At 43.9% G+C, this 20,607-nt stretch overlaps 1 protein-coding gene across 1 annotated transcript in view; it reads right to left on the minus strand.

Moving 5' to 3' along the window:
* The window catches only part of LOC101517012 (guanine nucleotide-binding protein G(q) subunit alpha), a 220,883-nt gene that overhangs the window by 14,534 nt on the left and 185,742 nt on the right, over window positions 1-20,607 (minus strand). The window contains exons 4-5 of the mRNA XM_004591786.2: window positions 9,275-9,403; window positions 6,775-6,904 (exon numbers count right to left, since the gene is read on the minus strand). Of these exons, the coding sequence (XP_004591843.1) occupies window positions 6,775-6,904; window positions 9,275-9,403 (259 nt within the window). The remainder of the gene's footprint in view (window positions 1-6,774; window positions 6,905-9,274; window positions 9,404-20,607) is intronic.

Genomic DNA, 20,607 nt, shown 5'->3' on the forward strand with positions numbered 1-20,607 from the left:
ATCAACTTGTTTGCTTTCCAGATGGCCACTATGGCCCCAATGGTTGGGACAGGACAATGCTCAACACAGGACATTGGTAGCTGATCTCATCTTTCACGTGGGTGGTGTGTCCTTCTTCCACCACCTTCCCAGGTACACTAGCAGGGAATGCGATCAGAAGGCGAGCAGCCAGGACTCAACCTACAGCACCCAGCTTTGGGATGCTGCCAGAGTGGCAACATGGGGAATCCGACTAAGAACTACATTGGGAATAAAAATCGTGCATTGAAGGCTGGCCTTATCAGCAACTACTGGTGATATGGGACAAGTCATCGAAAGTCACTGACTCTCAGGGTCCATTTTAAAAGGAGAGGGTTTAGACACACTCAAATCTTCAGCATTGTCTTTCTACAACTGTGATTAGTCTGCTCAAATGAACACGAAACTGCCATGTTTATGTGAAGCAAATGTCTTTGCCAGGCCAACCTGGGAAAGTATTTTCAGCTTTATGCAAATATTCGTGTTGTAATTATAGTACCACCTAGTGGACATTTGACTGACTTGAATAGCTAACACCAATTCAAGTTTCAGTTTACAGAACTGCTAGAAAGAATTATTTAAAAATAAAAGCTAGCAGTTAGTGCACTCATTAAGATGCTTCGGAAGCCCAGTTTGCACAGAGTGCCTGGTGTGTCCAGAGCCTCTTCCAATTCCAGGCTCCTCCTGCTCAGGTGGCTCCCCGGGGGCAGTGGCTGAGATCCTGCCATTCATGTGGGGGACCTGGATTGAATTCCTGATGTCAGCTTGGCTCAGCCCAGGCTGTTCTAAGTATTTAGGGGGTAAGCCACAAGGTAAGTCATCTGTTCTGTGGCTTTCAAACAAAAATTAAGAAAAAGAATTTAAACAAAGATCAAAGGTTTTCAAAAGGACTTCAAGAAGGGCCAAAAAACCCTAAACCAAAGCAAAACAAATCAAACGAAAAAGACAAAAGATAAAAACCTACCAGAATGTGTGAAACTTCTCCTTTTATAGGAGTGTCACTTTTTGGTATAGTAAAAAAACAGTGACTTCAAAAACTGATAATGATGTATCTAATTGTGTAAAATATTTTAGTTACGTATTTGATAAGGGCTTAATATCCAGAATATATAAAGAACTCCTACAGCTCAACAAGAAATGCAAATCAGGGAAATGCAAATCAGAACCACAATGAGATGTCAGTCACTTCATAATCATCAGGAAGCCTATGAGGAGAGGAGAAGGGAGGGATGAGGGAGAGAATGAATGCATATCAACATTAGCAATAATCTAGAGACTTCGGCAAATGTGTTACTAGAGGTGATGTTGCGGAACGCTTCTCCAAGCCTCACCAGAACCCCTGCTACAGACACACCACGCAGCTGGCCAGTGGCTTGGGCCATGCACACCACTAGTATCAGATTCCCACAGGAAGTTGCAGTTGATAAAGTGGAGTACGAGTATCTAGAGCCATCTCTCTTAACAGTACTAAGGTGACGAAGCACTTTCAAAGGAGCTCTGAAGATCTCCAATCGGTCCGTTTTCACCGATTCCAATACGCAGCAGCCTTCTCACTTCCCAGCGCCCATCAGACTGTGAGGTCTTGAACTCACACAGTTACTCACCGCCACCAGTCTCCCCTGCAAGGGCAACCCCGCGCTCCCCTGCGAACCCATGCATTTGGTTGAGATTTAAGATCTTGGGGTTGTAGCTTTTACGTTCTGAAGTCCAGATAACAGCCAACTTCCAAAGGGAAATATTTTCAGTCTGTTGGATTAGCCGGAAATCACAGTCCTGACAACATGTTGCACGGCATTCATCACGTGTCACTGACGATTTCGGGGCAGAATACGACAGCTAACCCACAGACTCTCTTTCACCCCTGCCTAAGATGTACAGCTCTTGCAGGAAAGAACCACGAGTGACAAACTCCACTCAGTCTTATCTAACTCTGCATCCCAGGTGGGAGGAAAACTTGGGTAGAAAAGTGTGGGATTAGTGCCTACTACAAACTACGCAGTAATTCCTACAAGAATCAACCTTCTTTTAATATAAAACAGTTCAGATGGTGGATGTGGGAAATGAAATAGCACCTAGGAGTAGTTTGCCTTTGGAATGCTGCACGTTGGCACGTGGGGCTGAATTGGTAGTAAAATGATTGACACACTTGGAGACACTTCATGTTAGACTGAGAATGTTGCAAAGCCCTCATATTATCCGGAATATTAAGTTAATTTCAGGGTCGAAAATGATCAAAGTTCAATCCAGTTAGGTTTAAGGTGTGATTCTTTTTTTTAAACACCCTCTGTAAAAGTTCAGGAAAATAAAGAATCCCATCTGGAGATGAGCATGCATTCTCTGTCCAGTAATGAACAAATTGATGTTTGTCCAATTAGGTGCTTGCTGCTTTATTTATAACAAACCCAAGGCCCGGAAGACATGTGGAAAAACAGGTAAAAGCTTCATTTTCTATCCTAAGACCTTAAAAAAAAAAAAAAAAAAAAAAACCTCAATGAAAATCAGAAAGCAGAGACCCAAGTCTGCCAGACTCAAAAAGAAAACAAATCGAAAGCGAAACAAACCAGGGAGCTTCTGAGATGTGCCAACAACAGGCCTTTGTCGTGAGAGCTCGCTTCTCCCTGGGGTTTCTCCATCACTGTCCAGCTTTGGAAGTAGCTCTGGTTCTGCGGGAGCAAGCTGGAGAACATTGTCCTGTCATCTCTCCAATGCGGAGCCTGGGGTTCTATTCGGTGTGTGATTTTCAAAATAACAAAGCTAAAGATCATGATTTCACATTTCATAAAATACCAATTCGCTGCTATAAAGACGGTGGGAGGGGCATGGGTGAACTGGGGTGTGGCGGCAATCAGATGGCACTCAAGACAGAGCCCACAAGGGTAGATCTGGTTATGAACGTGGTCCAGATTTCCCTTGATTTGGGTTCACAGAATTCTTATTTGATCATCCACAATATACAGCTTTTTCTTTTTTAATTTTTAGCTTTACATTTTCTGCATTTGCTCCAAGTCACATCAACAAGCAAGTGCCGAGATAAACCATGGCATCATAAAAATGTTTTCCTTATTTCAATGGACTCCTGAGTTGGTACTATTTCTAAAGACGATCTCCAGTTCGACAACACTTTCAGCAAATGGCCAGGAAACAAATGCTTTCTGACACTAAGGCAGTGTGCTCGCTTCCTGCTCAAATCACCTATGATTCCAACTGACCCTACTGAAAGTCACTGGAAAAGAGAAAGCAACCTAAAAGCTTATTTTTATTTTAGAATATTTGAACTTCCAAATTTTTCAAAAAAGTCTAATTTTTAAAATATTTACAATTTCTTTAAACCACATAATAAAAAATTATTTTTGTGAGGATTCGCTCTGAACAATCCCCGCTAACACTTTCAACCTAACCTTCCAGACACTTTTGTATGCATCTTTAATAAAAACCTATGGGTTTAAAAGTAAAACTTACATTATATCTAGTATTTTAACATAATTTGTCATCATCAACATATTATGAAAAACTTTCTGATATGAATCATATTCTACACTGTTATTTTTACTATCAGCAGATGACATTTCATGGTCAATTTTAAATGAGTCTCCTACTGTTAGATATTTTAGTTGCTTTCAGTTGTTCACTACAATGATTTCTTTGAGACATGTAACTTCTTAAATGATTAGCATAAAATTCCTTGCAGTGGAATTATGGGATGAAAGGTTACGGACACTTCAAAGGGTTATGCAGATGTCATAGAAACAGAGTATATAAACTTATTCTCCTGTAAAAGAAATGTTCACTGTGCCATATGCCCTTTTCGAACCTCTGTTATTCTAATGTATAAAAACATTCATCTGGATATTAACTCTGTTTCCGTGATTATGAAATGGTCAGATTCATCTTAAAAACGTATTCCAGCTTAGAAACCAGATTGGTGGAAAGGGAGCTCTAAAAACTGTCTTTGAACAAGCATAATGAGAACACGGAGAGAAAAAGAAAAAGACTGTCAACTTTTCCAGATTCTTGGAAACTAACCACAGGCTTGCAACAGTCAAAAGAACATTTATTCAAGCAAAATGGCTGGCTGAATTTGAGTGAGAACAGCTTGGCTTCTGGCCTTTTTAACATGTGCTATTCCCATACCTCTCTCATCCGGCTCTTCAGTAGGTTTTAAAATCAACAGCCTCCCAGCCACGGTAGCTGTGAAAACCACCAGTAATCATGTTAAATGTAGATGAACCAAACATGCCAATCAACAGGCAGAGACTGGCAGGACAGATTAAAAAAAAAACATGAACAAACTGTACGCTGGCAATAAGAGACACACTTTGGATTCAGAAATACAAATGAGTGGAAAGAAAGAGACTATAAAGAGACTCCATCTAAATGGTAACCAAGAGGGGGAGGCAAAGAAGAAAGACTTCAAGAAAAAAACCATCACTAGAGAAAAAGAAAATCTATCCTACAATACTAAGGTTAAATCAATCAAACAATTGTAACCACTGCAATGTTTGCAGTAATAACGTCTGTGGCAAACAACTGTCCTAAAACACAGAAAGCCAGAACTGGCAAAACTAAAAGAAACAGCTAAGTCAACAATAGTTAAGATCTCAGCATTTTACTTTCAATAATGGATACAATGAGGAGCTAGAGAAACAGCAAACAGGCCTTGAGGAACATTCTAAATTCTGACTGACATGTATAAACAGAACCCTCTACTGAGGAACAGGACAACACACGTTGCTATGTTCAACAGCCTCTCTCTTCAATTTGTGCAGTCTTATTAACAACCTAATTGGTGTGACTCACAGTAGGGCATGTTCACATAACAGACCAGCATGGCACTCGGAATAAATGAATTAGAGTCATGGGGCAGTCACATGGGGACAAAAAAAAAGACAAACTCTCAAGAACAATGCGGAGTGGATTACACAAATTGCAAAAATGAAGTCATTTACGCAGAATTTGCAATCACATATACCCTTCAGAATCCAATGTAACACATGGCTCACTGATTCAGTAAAGCACAGTGAAAAATGAAACGTCTAAAAGTGACATTCGTGCCTTTGAGACCAGGGGCTTTTCTGGGAAAGAGAGGAGAGTAAGAGAGGGGAGAGAGAGAGAGAGAGACATGTTTCAGTGAGAGACCCACCGATTCTTCAATTGTCTATGATTTTGTTGCTGGGAAAACAAAGATTGAAAGCAGCTTTGTCCACAGTTTGAGTCCTTTACGGCTCTCCACTCTCCTGCACCACTGAAACTGTTTCTGGAAACAGGTGGAAAATAAATCCCACTTTCCTAGTTTGGCTCGCTTTTCTTCCTGCATCTACTGCCAACACCACAAGGTACAGGCACATCCCAGACATGGTTATGACTTGACTTACATTGAAGGACATCTCCTAGCACTTGGTTCCCTAGAGGGTTATTATCCTGGATTGAACTTTCTATCTTGGGGATCAAACTATGTCATATTAGGTTAAGCCTCTGCCTGCAGTGCTGGCATCCCATTTGGGGACAGGTTCAAGTCCCAGCTGCTCCACTTCCAACCCAACTGCTTCCTATGTGCCTGGAACAGTAGGCAAAAAACGGCCTAGATCCTTGGGACCCTGAACAACTCTGTCCCTTGTGCCATATGGGGAATGAAACCAGCAGATGGAAGATCTCTCTGTAAATCTGACTTTCAAACAAAAATATTAATAATAAAACAAAATCTTCCCGCCTTACATGGAGTTCCCCAGAGAGTTGCAGAGGCAGGAGATGCTACCTGGAGTGACAACTTGCTTACCTGATGAGGACACTGTTAATCCCCGACTACCTCCTGTCACTGGTTGCTAAGAGATGCAGCACTGCCTCCTCTAGATTTGCTATGGTATTAAGAGAACAGAATGCCCAGTCGTTACTGTGGACGGGCTTGCCAGGCTGTGGCCTCTGCCACTGGCAGGGTCTGGCTAACCAGTGCTGACTGCTTGAGTCCCTCAGTGGGCTTATGCACACGGGTAGGTGTACACACACACACTCAACTGCAGCTCAAAGACACAGTTTCTTACACCCTTAATTACCCTCCAGAATTAGCTCTGACTCATCAAGCCTTTACCATTTTCAAAATCCATCTTTACTCCTGTTCAATTTCCGTGTCACGGGGAGGAGATGACAATTTGAACGAGTTCTCCAGGAAGGCACATTAAGGACACTCCTTCAATCACTCACTGTTTAACTGAGGCACAATTGCCCAACGGCCTACAGCCAAGACGTTCGGGGGCTCAGCAGCAAGGAGCGCAGGCTTTGAGCCCGGCTGCAAAGCCACGCACATTTGCCCTGAGAGCTTCGGAGTGCTCTCCGGGACCCACCCATCACACAAACAATGATTTAAACAAAATGAAAACAACAACAGGGTGACTCACTCCAGCACTCCTTCCGTGTCCTTTAGGAAGAAGGCTATCAACGTGACCTCGTGATTAGCTGTTCATGTGGGTTTGATTTTATTATTTTATGTTTTATTTTCAGAACTTGAGCATGCTGCTAGGAGAATCACGCAAGAGCTAGCCATGAATGAACCCTCAGGTCCGCTCTGCCTCTGACCCCACGCTGGGTGGATCACGCAGTGACACAGCGCTGTGTGTGGTTATTGCAAAGAGAAAAAAAAAAAAAAAACCTCCAACCATCAGTTCCTGAGAGGCACTGTGAGGAGAAGGCTCGATTTCACACCTTCCCACCCTGCTTGTGTGAGATGATGATAGGAGCGATCATCTACGGCTGCCCCGCGCTTACCTCATTGTCCGACTCCACTAGAACTTGGTCGTATTCACTAAGCGCTACTAGGAACATGATAGAGGTGACATTTTCAAAGCAGTGTATCCATTTTCTTCTCTCTGACCTTTGGCCCCCTACATCGACCATTCTGAAAGGTTAACAACAATTGTATTAACAGCACATAGAAAAAACCTTCACAAAACATCTGTAGCACTACTTAGAAACGTAGGGAAAACATTCTCTAGAAAGACAATGGTCAACCAGGTCAAATAATGTTTACTGGTTACCTATAAATTGCGTTCACCCAGCATTCACAGGCCACAATTCTGAGTCATAAATCACCGTGGTTATTAGAAAGTTACCAGATGTGTAGGAAAATCCTAACTCACTTTGAAAGAAAATCCTTATCTATGCCAAGAATCAGAATGAGATCGATTTATGTTAAATACTGAGCCTGCTTCTTTTCCTATAAAATCAGAATGAGTATCTACATATAAAACATCTGGAACATTTCAGCTATAGGTAGCATGAAGCTCTCACTGTGTATGAAATTCCAAGTATCCTTCAGCACCAGGGCAAGCATCTGGAGCTAAACTTTCACCCTGACCATGGTAATCATTTGGGACAACTCTGCCGTGACTGGTAACATGGTGTATTTTAACAGGTGCACAGGCCAAGCCGCAAACCTGCTGGAAACAAAGCTGTGCATAAAACATCCACATATGACAAGGTACCACACCAATGCCATCGTTCAAACTGTTTCTCTCAGCTCTATATGGAATTAACTGGCATCAATTAATCTGAGTAACCAAGAACACATGAAACTCTCTGGTGGTGCTTGGCACTTAACCAAAGCTTACTCTGTTGAGTCCCAAACTTGACTGAAACATTACAATATTCACAAGGGCGCATTAGGCACGAGAGAGAGTGAAAGCCAGGCTCTTGAGCATTTGCTGAAAACTGCTGGGACTCCTCGTCTATTGCCGCTACCTCCCAGCATTAAACCCAAACCCACCGAGCAAGGGTCTCCCAGGGGCTGTTGCTAAAAGACTTCCCGGCACAGTTGAGAAATCTGAGGTGCAACACATATTTGTGGATAATTAGGAACTGAAGATATCAAAACTTGAATCCTTGGTCCCTACAAATAGTGAGGTTCTGGGTTGCCCCTAATGATACTGTGGAAATTATAAGCTACTTGTTCACATGAAATCTTTATTCCGTGAAACTCTGCCCCGTACAACACTTTTGATGGTGGCAGAAACTTACATTTCTAAGTCATTATTTTCACTGCAGTGGGAAAAAAAAAAGGTTCCTCAAAAGCTACTGCATAAAAAAATTGGAAAAAAAAGATGTAATACATCTGGTTTGGGAGATTGCTGATTGCAAAAAAAAAAAAAAAGAACTGAAACCTCCATGAAATACCACATGTTTTTGGAAAATATTTTATAACGTGATTGTAAGGGAAAAGACATTTTTGTCTCAAGCTAAAAATCTCTTATATAAACTTTAGTAACACAAGATGCTGAGGCAACAGGGAATCTTGCGCATGACCTAATGTGAACATCTTGTACAATGAAAAACAGCAATTTTCTAAAAAGCCACCCATTTTAAGTCTCTTACAGGGCTGCAGGTCACACATTCAGTTACGGGTACAGAGACAATCTGGAAGAAAGCACAGTGCTGCGGCCAGCCACACTGCAAGGCCTGCTCATCAGAGCCCCAGGGCACAGGGCCAGAGACGGAAGCCCAGCTTGGGAAGGTGACCTGGTACAAGGTCCTCTTCAACAGGCAGGCCCTGGAGGAACTCAGCTCCCTGCACTGCAAGCTACATATTCACACAGCTTCATTTTTCAGAGTCAAGCGGTCTGCATTCTAACAAAAAATATAGCTGACTGCGTAATAAGGGGCTAAATGGAAGTACACCAGCATTGTTTACTTTTTGTAGTCCAGGAAAAAGAAACAGGAAGTTCTTATGACATAGTACCTAGATAGCACAGCCAGCAGAGGTCAAACACTTGCAATTTGCTTTGCTGCAGAAATTTAGACTCTGTTAATTAACAGTTTCAAAATCATGAACTTCAAAATTTTTTTTTCAAAGAAATTATTTTAAGAATATAAAACATCACCATATCTTTGTCAAATAGGCCAATTTTGTATGGCTCCCAAATGACTTGCAGAAAATAAAATCAATATGAAAGATTCCAATAAGACTGTTTCTCTTATTATATCTTACATAATTCCCAAAACATTACTATTCGTCTCTTAAAAGTGCTACCAAAAAAAGTTATGGTTAGCCCGCATGTTTGAGTAACTGATTTACCAAACTAGGATTTCATTAATTTCCTGGTGACCTGAATTGAGATCAGGAACCTACCAGTGCTTTCCTGTCCTTCCTCTATCAGAATGCAGTATTTAATTTGTGTATCTAATGACAATCCATTGTCTTCAATACTTAAAGGGCTCAGACACACTCAAGGCTTAAAGGTTGTGAAGCAAGCTTTGGGGACCCAGTTCCTACCTGAAAATGACACTCTGCAAGTCAAAGGGGTACTCGATGATTCCTGTGGTGGGGACTCGAACTCGAAGTACGTCCTGCTGCGTAGGCAGGTAGGCGGGGTCGGCTACGCGGTCCAAGTCATTAAGATAGCTGGAGGAGACAAAATGCGACCATGAGTGACACGGGTCCACACCAAAGGGCAAAAAGGAGACATCTTAGAAATGATAACACAGTTTGGGACAAAGAAAGATAAAATCTTCAAGTGCTCAAAAGAAACGAATCTAACTATGGATTGTGGGCCCTGCTTGGTCCTCACTTCTTACCTGACCACTGACCAGAAATCACACAAAAAGCACAGGAGGAGGGAGGGGAGAGATTCAAATATGTTTCCCTTCCTGTATTTTCTGTTGTCATGGCAGGTCTGGTTGGTAAAGCAGGAGTACAAAACAAACAGTTTTAGAATCATTTATACAACTTTGATTCGTATAAATAAATAACAGAGCTACACATAAGGTCAAGATGCTTTTCTTGTTTGTTTTGCCTTTTTGCTTAAAAAAAAAAGTCAGTCTTTTCCTGGAATATTTTTTTTTTACTCCCTTAAAAGAAGAAATCAGGATTCCATGTTCTGAATTCTTTCCAAAGTCTAAGCCATTTGTAATTAATCTAAAGACCCCACATTTCTAGTTATTCCAACAATGTCTAAGACAAATTCCCAATGTTTAAAGTCATCACATTTCAACATTAATGTCTGTTTGTTTGATACTCTTCCATCCCTTTATTTTTTTTTAAACTCAGAAATAACTTTATATTTTCAAGAAGTTGCAAAAACATTAGAAAGAATTCCCTGGCATACTTCAAACCTTGTCTCTCAACCCCGTATCGACAACATCCTCTGTCTCTATCATACGCCAATACCTAGACCAGAAAACTGATATCATTACAATACTACTGGCAAATTACACACCTTGCTTGTATTTCATCCATACCATTTGTATTGCACACATGGATATATACACATATGTACATATACACCATATGTGTGTACTACCTGTGTTTTTGTATATAGATGGTTAGTATTTTTCTGTGCACGTGTGTTCGTATGTGTATACTCGAGGAAGTACACACTGTAATAAAATTCTAAAACACGGCGAGATGCGCAGAGTCTTCCCCATAGTCAGGACACAGAAGGGTTCTCTCATGTCATTTTGTGTTTTCCCTGCCAATCTTAACACTGGACAACAACACATGTTCTCTGCACTGGTACAATTCTGTCATTTCAAAACTTTTATTCTGTTCACTTGTCATGCTCTCAAAGTCTCAAAAAATGTATTTTGGCAGTGTTGCAAATGATAAAACTTTCTAGAAGCGACAGATGAAAATGACTCCTTTAAGTAGTATCTTCATGATTTAAAAAGTTACCATGCTCCTTTGTCCTGGAGAAAACGGAACATAGACTTGCAATTGCAATGTGTGTAAGAAACATACAGAAAAGGTGGAACCATTAATAGAATTGGAAGGGGCGGTGAGATTTTCAACCCCTTTATGTTCACAAATAAGAAGCAGTAAGTGTTGAGACACCTAACAGGAATGTCTGGTGGGACATCATGCTCTAACTCAGCGAAATCACGAAGTCTTGGCTGCCATAAATGCTTTGTTTTATCTACCTGTACTGATATTGTTGAAGCTAAAACAGTATCAGGCAAGCAATGGTTACCATTTATTGGATGGATGGCCAACATTGACATTTACTTTAGCATTATTTAAACGCCATTCTTATGGGTGCTTCTATATGAAATTGAATGTTAGAAAGCAAAATTATGCTAAGTCTGTAAATTTATGGAATCATACAATAGTATAACTAAGTCTGACTTTAATGAAAATTTTACTTCATATTTGGGGGGGGAAGGTTCAATTTTCTAAGACCCCCCAAAAAAGGTCCCAACCTAGAAACCCCCATTGTAAAACAACTGATTTATATGCTAGACATATCAGCTTTCCCCAGCTGGCAATCAGCTCTGTGCTGACCAATAGGAATCAAGCTTATGAGAAGACGAGAGCTCATCATCACTGTGATGAGACAGGCATGTAAAAGCGGACTGGATCCAAAAGTTCAATCAATCTCTTGGCACAGTCTTGGGGTTGACTGATACGGGTAACAAATCGATTTTCTGGGAGTTGATCTGTCTCATCACGTCACATCTACCAAACACAGATAGTCTCCTCAGACGGGGTTCCTTGATTTATCATCTCCTTTATCCAAAAAACCTTGAAAAGAAAACCCCACTGTGAAATCGACAAAATCACCTTTCATTTATCTCCACTACCTGCGGATATAATTCAGAGAACTCACAAAGAACTTCACATTGGCACCGGGGAGCTTGCTCAGAAACATGAATCTCCGTGAATCCTTCTGCCCAGGTCACACCACACACACACACACAGAGGTCAACACACAGGGTTGCAGAGTGCGCTGCAAGCTGCTGGGAGATCCTGGGCTGCTTCCAGAAGAGGAACCTGACAAATTACTTGCTGTCTCTCCCGTTTCCAGCGCGGAGGTATTTTCGCCCAGGAGATGCTAACCAGCCAGCAGATGACGTGGGAATTACATGTTGCGTTGTACAGTGGGAGGAGGAACTCAGCCCCTTGAAAACCACACCCGGGTCAGACGGAACCGGGGCAGACGACCACGCAACTGCAGGCAGGCCTACTTTCACAGAGGTGTCAGTGACCCACTCCGGATGCAGGGCACTGCTGACATGTTGGCAGTACCATTGCTTCTCCCCCTTGGTCCTTCCGATCCTCATCCATGGTGCTTCAGAAAGTAACACGAAACCGACAATGAACTTACTGAGTGTCTGCCACTTGCTCTGCTCTGTTCTTTGCATTGACTGACAAGGTACCAACACATTTTGTGGCAAAGAAATGACCACCAAGGATGTTCCATATATTTTAAATTAGACATTTACAGCTTGACACTGCACTGTCTCAGGTGGTTGGCAGAGAAAAAAAGCCCACTTTACTCTGCTGAAGAGCTTCGATCAGTCTAGTTTAACAAAGGGAACTGGCTGAGAGGGACTGTGTCCAGCTCTGCTGGTTCCAATACATCTCGTAGAAAACTAAAACAAACCCCAAACACCACAAAGCAAGGCAAAGGGCAACAGAACACCAACAACGGTGAATGTCACAGCCAGAAGACAGAATATTTTTCTGTGACCAAGACTGGGCGGTTGTAGGCAATCTGTGAAGTGCCTTTCACTGCTGATGCAGGGCCAGTGAGGCCAGCTTCTGCCTGCAGTCCCTGGCCCGGCGTGTACCCTTCATCCTGGCCTCACAGGGCTCAGTCAAGGGCATCTCACCACGGACGCTCGCTGAGGGAAAAGAAGCATCTCGGTCGCTCTCACCCGGTTAAGACTTGGCCACTGCCACCTGTTGATGCTTCCATGGAAAGTACATGTCACAGCCCGAGGGCGACTATGGGGAGCTATGGGGGATGGGCTCCGGGTGGATTATTCCATTCATTTAACCTTTTGAAAAGAAACACCAAGGCCTGGCCACATTTATACCGCAGAGTAAATTCAGGGAGTTAATTATAGCTATAATTTGTTTTGTAGGAACGGTTCTGAGTGGCTGCTTAGGTCATTCTCAGGGTGTTGCTATGGTGAGAAGCACAGGTACATTTCCAAGGCGATGTATGTGTAATGAGGGGCTGGCAGCAGCGTGCTCCTGACGTCAGGGAGAGAAAGCTGCCGTGGTATCCGAGCCATCTTGGAGTGTTTATTAGGAACTGGTGGGTTTAGCCACTGAAACTCACCTCGCTCCAGTCCTATCAGGATGGAGATGTGATGACTTTCCACTGCATCCATTCAATCATTGATAATCTGATAGCTGCCTTGAGAAACACACTTTATCACATGCATTCGTTAGGTAGCTTCAGCTCTTACACTCAGCGGGACGGGCTCGAACCACCCAGCTCATGGCTGTGTCACCAGCACTGAGCTTCGGGCCTGGAACATGGCAGGCGCCCAGCATGTGACTCAAATGACAACCACTTAATGGTAAATTGTATAGTGGTCAGAGAGGCAGGTTACACTGTTTAGCTGTCCTTCTTTACCTAACCACCTCTCTGGGTTACTACTGACCTGCGTTGCATAATGACAACATCCTGAACTGAGATGTCTCTGTCAAACCTGAGGGCAACACTAAAGGACAGGCATGACTGGGTAACTGTGTAGGAGACGTGCTTGCTGTCCTTCTGCAGGCTCTGGCCACATCACGACACACTCTATGTTGATTTCGTAACTGTTGGCATTAGCCTGCAGCTTTTGGAATTCTCCCTAATCCAGGGCAAACTGAGCAGGTGGTGTCTTATCCAAAAACACTGCTGGCACTACTCTCTTTAAAAGAGGAAATAGGTTTTGATGGTTTTCAGTGAAAAACGAGGCAACAATGAGATTCACGTAGTAACATTTCTACAACTCATTTCTCACAAGCAGCAAAATGTACAGCTTTATGGAATTCAGCCACGAGTGCTGACCATGGCATTGCGATGGATGCTCAGCAGATGAATATTAATGGAATGATTCCTGTCTGCTCTAAGTTCCCTAGTGTGTGGCAAGAAAAGAGTTATGTAAAAAGGAAGATATATAAGGGATGGAATAGATTATGTATATTTTGGATGCAGTAGCTGTTTGCAAACCTGTCTGAATGGTTTCTAACCCTTGGTGATAATCTACAAACACATCCTTCTGTAGAACAAGTGAACTGCTTTAAAAATCATCCCATTAGTTGACAGCTGGAAATGCCTAAACTCAAAACATTTCTGGCTAAAAAGCAAAGAAAATAAAAAACAGCCACTACTTTAAATAAGAGAAGCTTCAACTTCTCCAAAACAAAATGCCCAAATCAAAACTGGTATTTCTCTTAGATAAGTTGTTAAAAGAGATTCCAATTGTTTCTTAATTATCTTTTTAATTAACTGGGAGGCAGACCCAGACTCCGAGAAAGAGAGTGTGGGGAGAGCTCTTAACGCAGAGTGCTCCAACTGCTCACAGTGCCAAGCTTCCTGCAGGCTGAAGACAGAACATGAGCTCAACCCCGGTCTCCTGCATAAGCAGCAGGAGCCCAGGCTACTGGGTCACCAGCAGCTGCCTCAGAGTTTGCATTTGCAAGATGCTGCTAGCACGGGTCAGAGCCAAGACTCAACTCCTGTCCTCTGACAGAGCGCGCGCGCATCTCCACTCAACTCCTCACCGCTAAACCAAAGCCTACTTCCTCTGCACTTTAATTCTGATAATAGTTTGTAAGCAATGGTTCTGAGACCTCCAAGCTGAATTTCTGCCTCAATTCAGCAGATAGCGAAAACTCAAAAATCTTTCTGAAACAATTAAAAAAGCTTTTAAAAGAAAGAAACCCACCATCTATGTCTAGAGGGGAAAATGAAATCTAAACCAAGAACAGTATAGAGAGGAAAAAAAAAACACCTCCAGTGATTTACTTAAAAAAGAAACCCAAGTAATAAAATTAAGAGATATGAGTTCATAAGTAAAATATATTGTTACAAACAGTTAATATATTTTTTTAAAACAGCTAGAGGGATATAGCCCTCAGAAATTGCACTGTCACAGCTATAGGCACCTGCCTAGGCTGCCTTGTACAAGTGTCACATTGCTGGGAGAAAAGCAGCTAATAGCTGGGCTGGCATCCTGGGCCTGGTTAATGCCAAATTTGTGTTCACTATACCAGTGTGCCAGCATAGTTGCCTATTCTATATGTCGGCACAGAGGGTCATGGGCACAGGCTGGCACACCAGCAGACAAGAGTCTGAAGACCCACGCATGAACATGCATGGGCCCTGGGTAGTCAGGCAGTGTCCCACAGCACACTGTCAGAGGACTGGGCTGGGGCACCTGCATGCTAGTGGGCATGAGGGGCTGTGGGTTGTTTAGGGAAGCAGATCTGGAAACATGTGGGAGGGAAAACTGCCAACGGAGAACATGACAGGTGAGGAATGACTTCTGTGCGACTTCCACTAACCAGGCTACTACACTTGCAGGTAACCAGGGGACTAAGACTGGGTGGTTTGGAGGAGAGAAACCAGAGGACCCTGAGTTGGACTAGTTGGTATCGACCATTGCCTACTGGCTGGGGGGATCTGCCTGGCAGTGCTTGACCACAGTACCTGTCAGTGAATATCAAGGCAGAGTGCAGACAATGTTACACTGGGCCATGACACTAACAAGTTCACAAGAGAACTGGGTCTGTAAGCAGATTCTGCAGGGGACCATGGGCTCACCCCTTTGGGACTGGCATACCAGCTGGTTTGCTCAAGAACTGGGGGTGGTGATGGGTTGAGCTTGGCAATGACCATGGAACTCAACATTACTCATTTGTACTGGGGTTGGGAACAGGCTAGGCTGGTCCAGGCTGTAGCACCTGCAGGCATACCCAAGAACCGGGTGTCGGGCAGGGTAGGCTGCAACATCCACCAGCACATATAAAGGCCAAGACTGAGTGGCAGACTGTGCCAGGTAAGGGCCTAGCACCCGCTGGCATGCATGAGATCTGGGTCTAGGAATGGGCCTATTGGGGGAACTTGGGAAACTGCCCTGGTAGGCCATCACTCCCACTGGTGGACACATGAGTCAGTGAAGAGTGTTACATGAGGGTTGGGATTAGGAGCTGGCTGAGTTGGGCAAGGCTACAGTACCCACCAGCATGAGCTGAAACTAGGGGCAGGTGGGGCCAAGCCAGGCTGCAGTGTGTGCTGATAGATGGCAAGGTAAGGAGAGCTATGAAGACTCACCCTGCTGGGCTACTACTGCTCCAGCGGGTAAGCATGAAAGCTGGGACTGGGGGCAGACCAGGCTGGGCAGGACTACAAAGCCCATTGATCTGAATATGAGCTGGGTAAAGGGGAGAGCTAGGCTAGGCTAAACAACCACATCCAGTTGGTCATTGCATGAGCCAGAGTAAGTGCAAGCTGTTCGGGCTTTGCCTCAGCATCAGATAGCAGGTGCTGGGACTGGGGTTAAGTCCTGTCAGGGTAGACAGCAGAACCACTTGCAAGATCTGGGACTGAGAGTGGGCATAGCAGGGAAATTGTGGGTCCCCCTCTGATGGGCTGCAGCTCCCAGAGCTGGGGATGGGCCTGGCTGGACAGGCACATACTAGCACGAGTAGATAAAGGAAGAAAAAAAGGAGACTGGAGGCAGTTGTCTGATCCACTTTCCCCCATTGCTTGACGCTCTGCACCCTAATCCGTGATGCACAGGGGCATGCATCCCTCTCCACTATGTAATCACCATCCAAAATATAGGTAATTACTATTAAGACAAAAATTACACCAAAAATGCAAGGGTCTCTGGGAAAAGCAGAAAAAGACATCTTGGTCTTTTTCAATTGGTGCAATTTGACTAAATACAGTAAGATAAGTGAAGACAACATTTTGGCGTATTCAACCTGCATGCTGTGGGGTAGCGTGTGGAGGGCGAGAGGGCTCTTCAACCTCCATGGACCAGCTCCCCGAAGGGCAGGTGCAGTGAGAGCATTTGCAGTTCAAGAGCAATATTAAGATGAAGCTATGGCACAGATGATAATTTTGGGTAAGTTTCACATTTTTAATTATTGAAAAGAAGGTTAGAAAAACTAGGTCAACTTCATTAAAAAAAAAAAAACTACTGAGACCTCATTGTGAGTGGACGCGTCTCCAGGGAGTTCAGAGCTAGATCATTTCACGAGATTGCTTCTGACACCATCCAAAGCAGTGAAAGCTGACGAGGAAAACAGAACCACTCCGTTTTGGCAGGACTACTACTATAAGATCGCAATGATCCAAAGTAAAAAAAAAAAAAAATTCTAATTGATTTTAGAAAAAATCAAAAAGAAGAGGTAACAGTTCTGCAAATCCGATACCTCAGGGTCGAGAGAGAGGAGAGAGTCAGATGGAAATTTCTGTGCCATGACTCAGCCCTGTCCCTGACATCTGGCAGATCCTGCTGCCGACATCAGCGCTGGCGGTCGTCTGGTTAGGCTGGTTAGCTGCACCAATTAGTCATTACACAAACACTTCCATGTCCTGAAGAGTGTGTTGGGCACAGGGCAAATCGACTTCCCTTTTCCCTCTTTAATACCTGGCACATTCTGATTAGGGTTCAAAGAGCTACAGTAGCATTTATGATATGTATTAGTGCACCAGAAAATGCTTGCTTTTGACTCAAAAGTCCAGGTGACAATAAAGAGCACTTTATGGTAGCAGGAGGGTAACAATCCTGTTTGTGAAATCTGCTCAAGGGAGGATATCCTACAGGGTCACAGGGAAGTCTTACGGGGGGGGGGGGAGGGGGTGTGCTGAACCATTCAAGGCAAGCAAATTGTAAAGACTAATTGAGCATCCTCAAAAACAAGCTCTGCTTTTGCTCACCCGCCCAGCACGTATCTAATATAGTGAGGAGCGCTCCCCCCGGTGCAGTCAGCCGGGCCACATGGGGCAAGGGCTAGGCTCCTGTCTGTCAGGCTGACCAGGGCTGGGGTCACAACAACAGATTCCCAAGTGCGTTGCTTGAAAAAATAAATTGACCTTTTAATTAAAACAGACAGTAAAAGAAAGAGAAACAAAGGAAACAGAGAGAGAAGGAGAGAGAAGAGACCTTTTTCAATAATCATTTATCCATCTTTTATGTAAGAATTAAAAGCGGTTGACTAATATTGAAGCAATTCTAAAGCAAATCAAGACCTTTCCGAAGACTGGTTTCCACGTTAGCCTGCTTATCGAAACGTAATGGCAGTCCTGAACCCAGTTAATTTACATGCGTTCATTGAGGACCTGCTATGTGTTAAACTGTCATGTTAAAATAAATTCTTTGCCCTTAGGACGTCAGGCTACCTGGGAAACAAAGATAGCACAGATGAATCAATTAAGAAATAATTAAGTGCCAAATTGTGTGCTGCTAAGCCTGAATGCACTGAGAAGAAAGGGGTGATTAGGAGCCTGGGTCACAGGATACTGTGCAAAAGAAGGATGTGGGGGACAAGTGACACTATGTGCACAGAACGGACCGGAACAGGAAGGGAAGAGGGAAGCGGAGAGACGGGCAGCAAGCAGGAAAGGTGTCCGATTCTTACTCTTTCATTACTCATCCATTTAACAGCTTTTACTGGGAGCCTGTAACAAGCAAGCACATAGGAGGCATTCACTATGCGTACCCCTGAGAGGAGGCACAAAGGAGGAAAAAACCCCACAAATTCTGTCCTCAGGGCGCCCAGAGTGTGTGTGTGTGTGTGCGGGGGGGGGGGTATGTGTGTGTGCATGTGTGGTGTGGGTGTGTGTGAGCATGTGCGGTGTGGTGTGGTATTTGTGTGGTGTTTGTGGTGTGGTGTGGTGTGTGGGGTGTGTGTTTGTGTGTACATGTGTGGTGTGATGTGTGTGTGTGCGCACACACCAGATCATCACTATTCGGCTTTGTGGGCCACATGGACTCCACTGCAACGACTTTGACATTGGGTACAGAAGCAGGTGTACATAAACCAACCCACCTGCTGCGTCCCGGTAATGCCTGACTTTACAAAATGAAGCAGAGAGGGATTTGGCTGCTGCTTTTGCTAATCCCTGATCAGCAGGAGGAGCGTCCCTCGTTTCCCCAGGGTACCACACCACCCTGAAGATGAAATATTCCACTAGAATAGGAACAAACAACAGACCGACACATTGAAACCCATCCCAGCCCTTCTGCCTGCATGTCTGAACCGCAGCGAAGAGAGCAGTTAAACACAGGAAGCCTTATTTTTGCACCCGTAAAAGCTTGAAAAACAGGTAATGCATACTGTCTCTCAGGCTCATCACAGCTCTTGGTGGAAGACAAAGGCACGGCTTATCTGTGCTGCTTGCCTCCCTGGTTCACTCCTGTAAAAGGTTATTAGGAGATGTGGTCCATCAGATAACAAGAGGAGAATGCGAGGAAACATGTCACTCAAGTGAAAAAAAAATTCTCTATGTGATTATCATGATTCTTTGAAAAGCGCAAAGGTTCAAAATCATGTCCTCTTGTATTTAATCATGTGGAGGATGATTTTTGTTCATTGTATTTCTGACAAATACAGGGTTGCCGAGTTTTCACTGGGGTGCACTGGCTCATCGTTTCTCACATGAGGCAGGCTACTGCAACAGAACAAAGGGACGTAAGAAGTTAGCAGGGAGTTGAAGGATTCGTTTTTACTGTCCATGTGTGATGAGAGTGAGATCCAACATTCTCAATGGTTTTAGAGCCTCTAAATGCCTGGGGTAGGCTGGAACTTCTTCTAAAATCATCATAGTAACATCAGGATGGCTACCAAAAGCAGCATGCTGATGGGCCCCAGGTGACTCCTCAATCAGCAACATTCAAGCAAAGCACCTACTCGCAGATTTAACTATTCGTCAGCTGGATGTGAGAACCTATCTCCGAAACTATGTGTTTTAAAAATTTATTTATTTATGTAGGGCCCGGCGTGATAGCATAGCAGTTAAAAGCCTCACCTTGAACATGCCGGGATCCCATATGGGCACTGGTTCTAATCCCAGTGGCCCCGCTTCCCATCCAGCTCCCTCCCTGTGGCCTAGGAGGGCAGTTGAGGATGGACCAAAGCCTTGGGACCCTGCACCCGAGTGGGAGACCTGGAAGAAGCTCCATGCTCCTGGCTTCAGACTGGCTCAGCTCCAGCTGTTGTGGCCATTTGGGGAGTGAATCATCAGATGGAAGATCTTCCTCTCTGTCTCTCCTCCGCTCTGTGTGCGCCTTTCCAATAAAAATAAATAAATCTTTTTTAAAAAAAAAGTTTTGATTTATTTGAAAGGCAGTGTTGCAAAGGAAAAGATGGAGAAAGGTGTTTTTTTTATTCTTTATTTTATGACACAGTTGAATAGGCATTGGGGTCCCCTCCCGCTCCGGACCCCCCATTGTTCTCCAGTCTTTCAATAGGTGGACCCTTGGGAGTCCATTGAATGGTCTCCGAACAATGCAGGGACCTACGTGTCGTTTCACTATAGACCATTGTCGTACTGCATGTATGGGGATATACTTCTCACTGTTTCTGCCTATGGTCATATTTATTTCCACTGCTTTTCCATTCTGCCTTCCCTTAGATCCGATAGTTCCCTCTCTAAATGGCTCTAACAGCCAGAACTGGGCCAATCAGAAACTAGCAGCCAGGAGCCCGGAACTCTGTACGGGTCTCCCACGTGGGTGACAGGGGTCCCGGCACTTGGGCCACTGGCACTGCTTTCCTAAGCACACTGCCAGGACATGACCAGGTCCTCGCAGGGGATGCTGCTGTGGCAGGTGGTGGCTTAATCTATGCCACAAAATCAGCTCTTACATTTT

The sequence above is a fragment of the Ochotona princeps genome, chromosome 31 (assembly GCF_030435755.1).
Source record: "Ochotona princeps isolate mOchPri1 chromosome 31, mOchPri1.hap1, whole genome shotgun sequence".
Classification (NCBI taxonomy): domain Eukaryota; kingdom Metazoa; phylum Chordata; class Mammalia; order Lagomorpha; family Ochotonidae; genus Ochotona; species Ochotona princeps.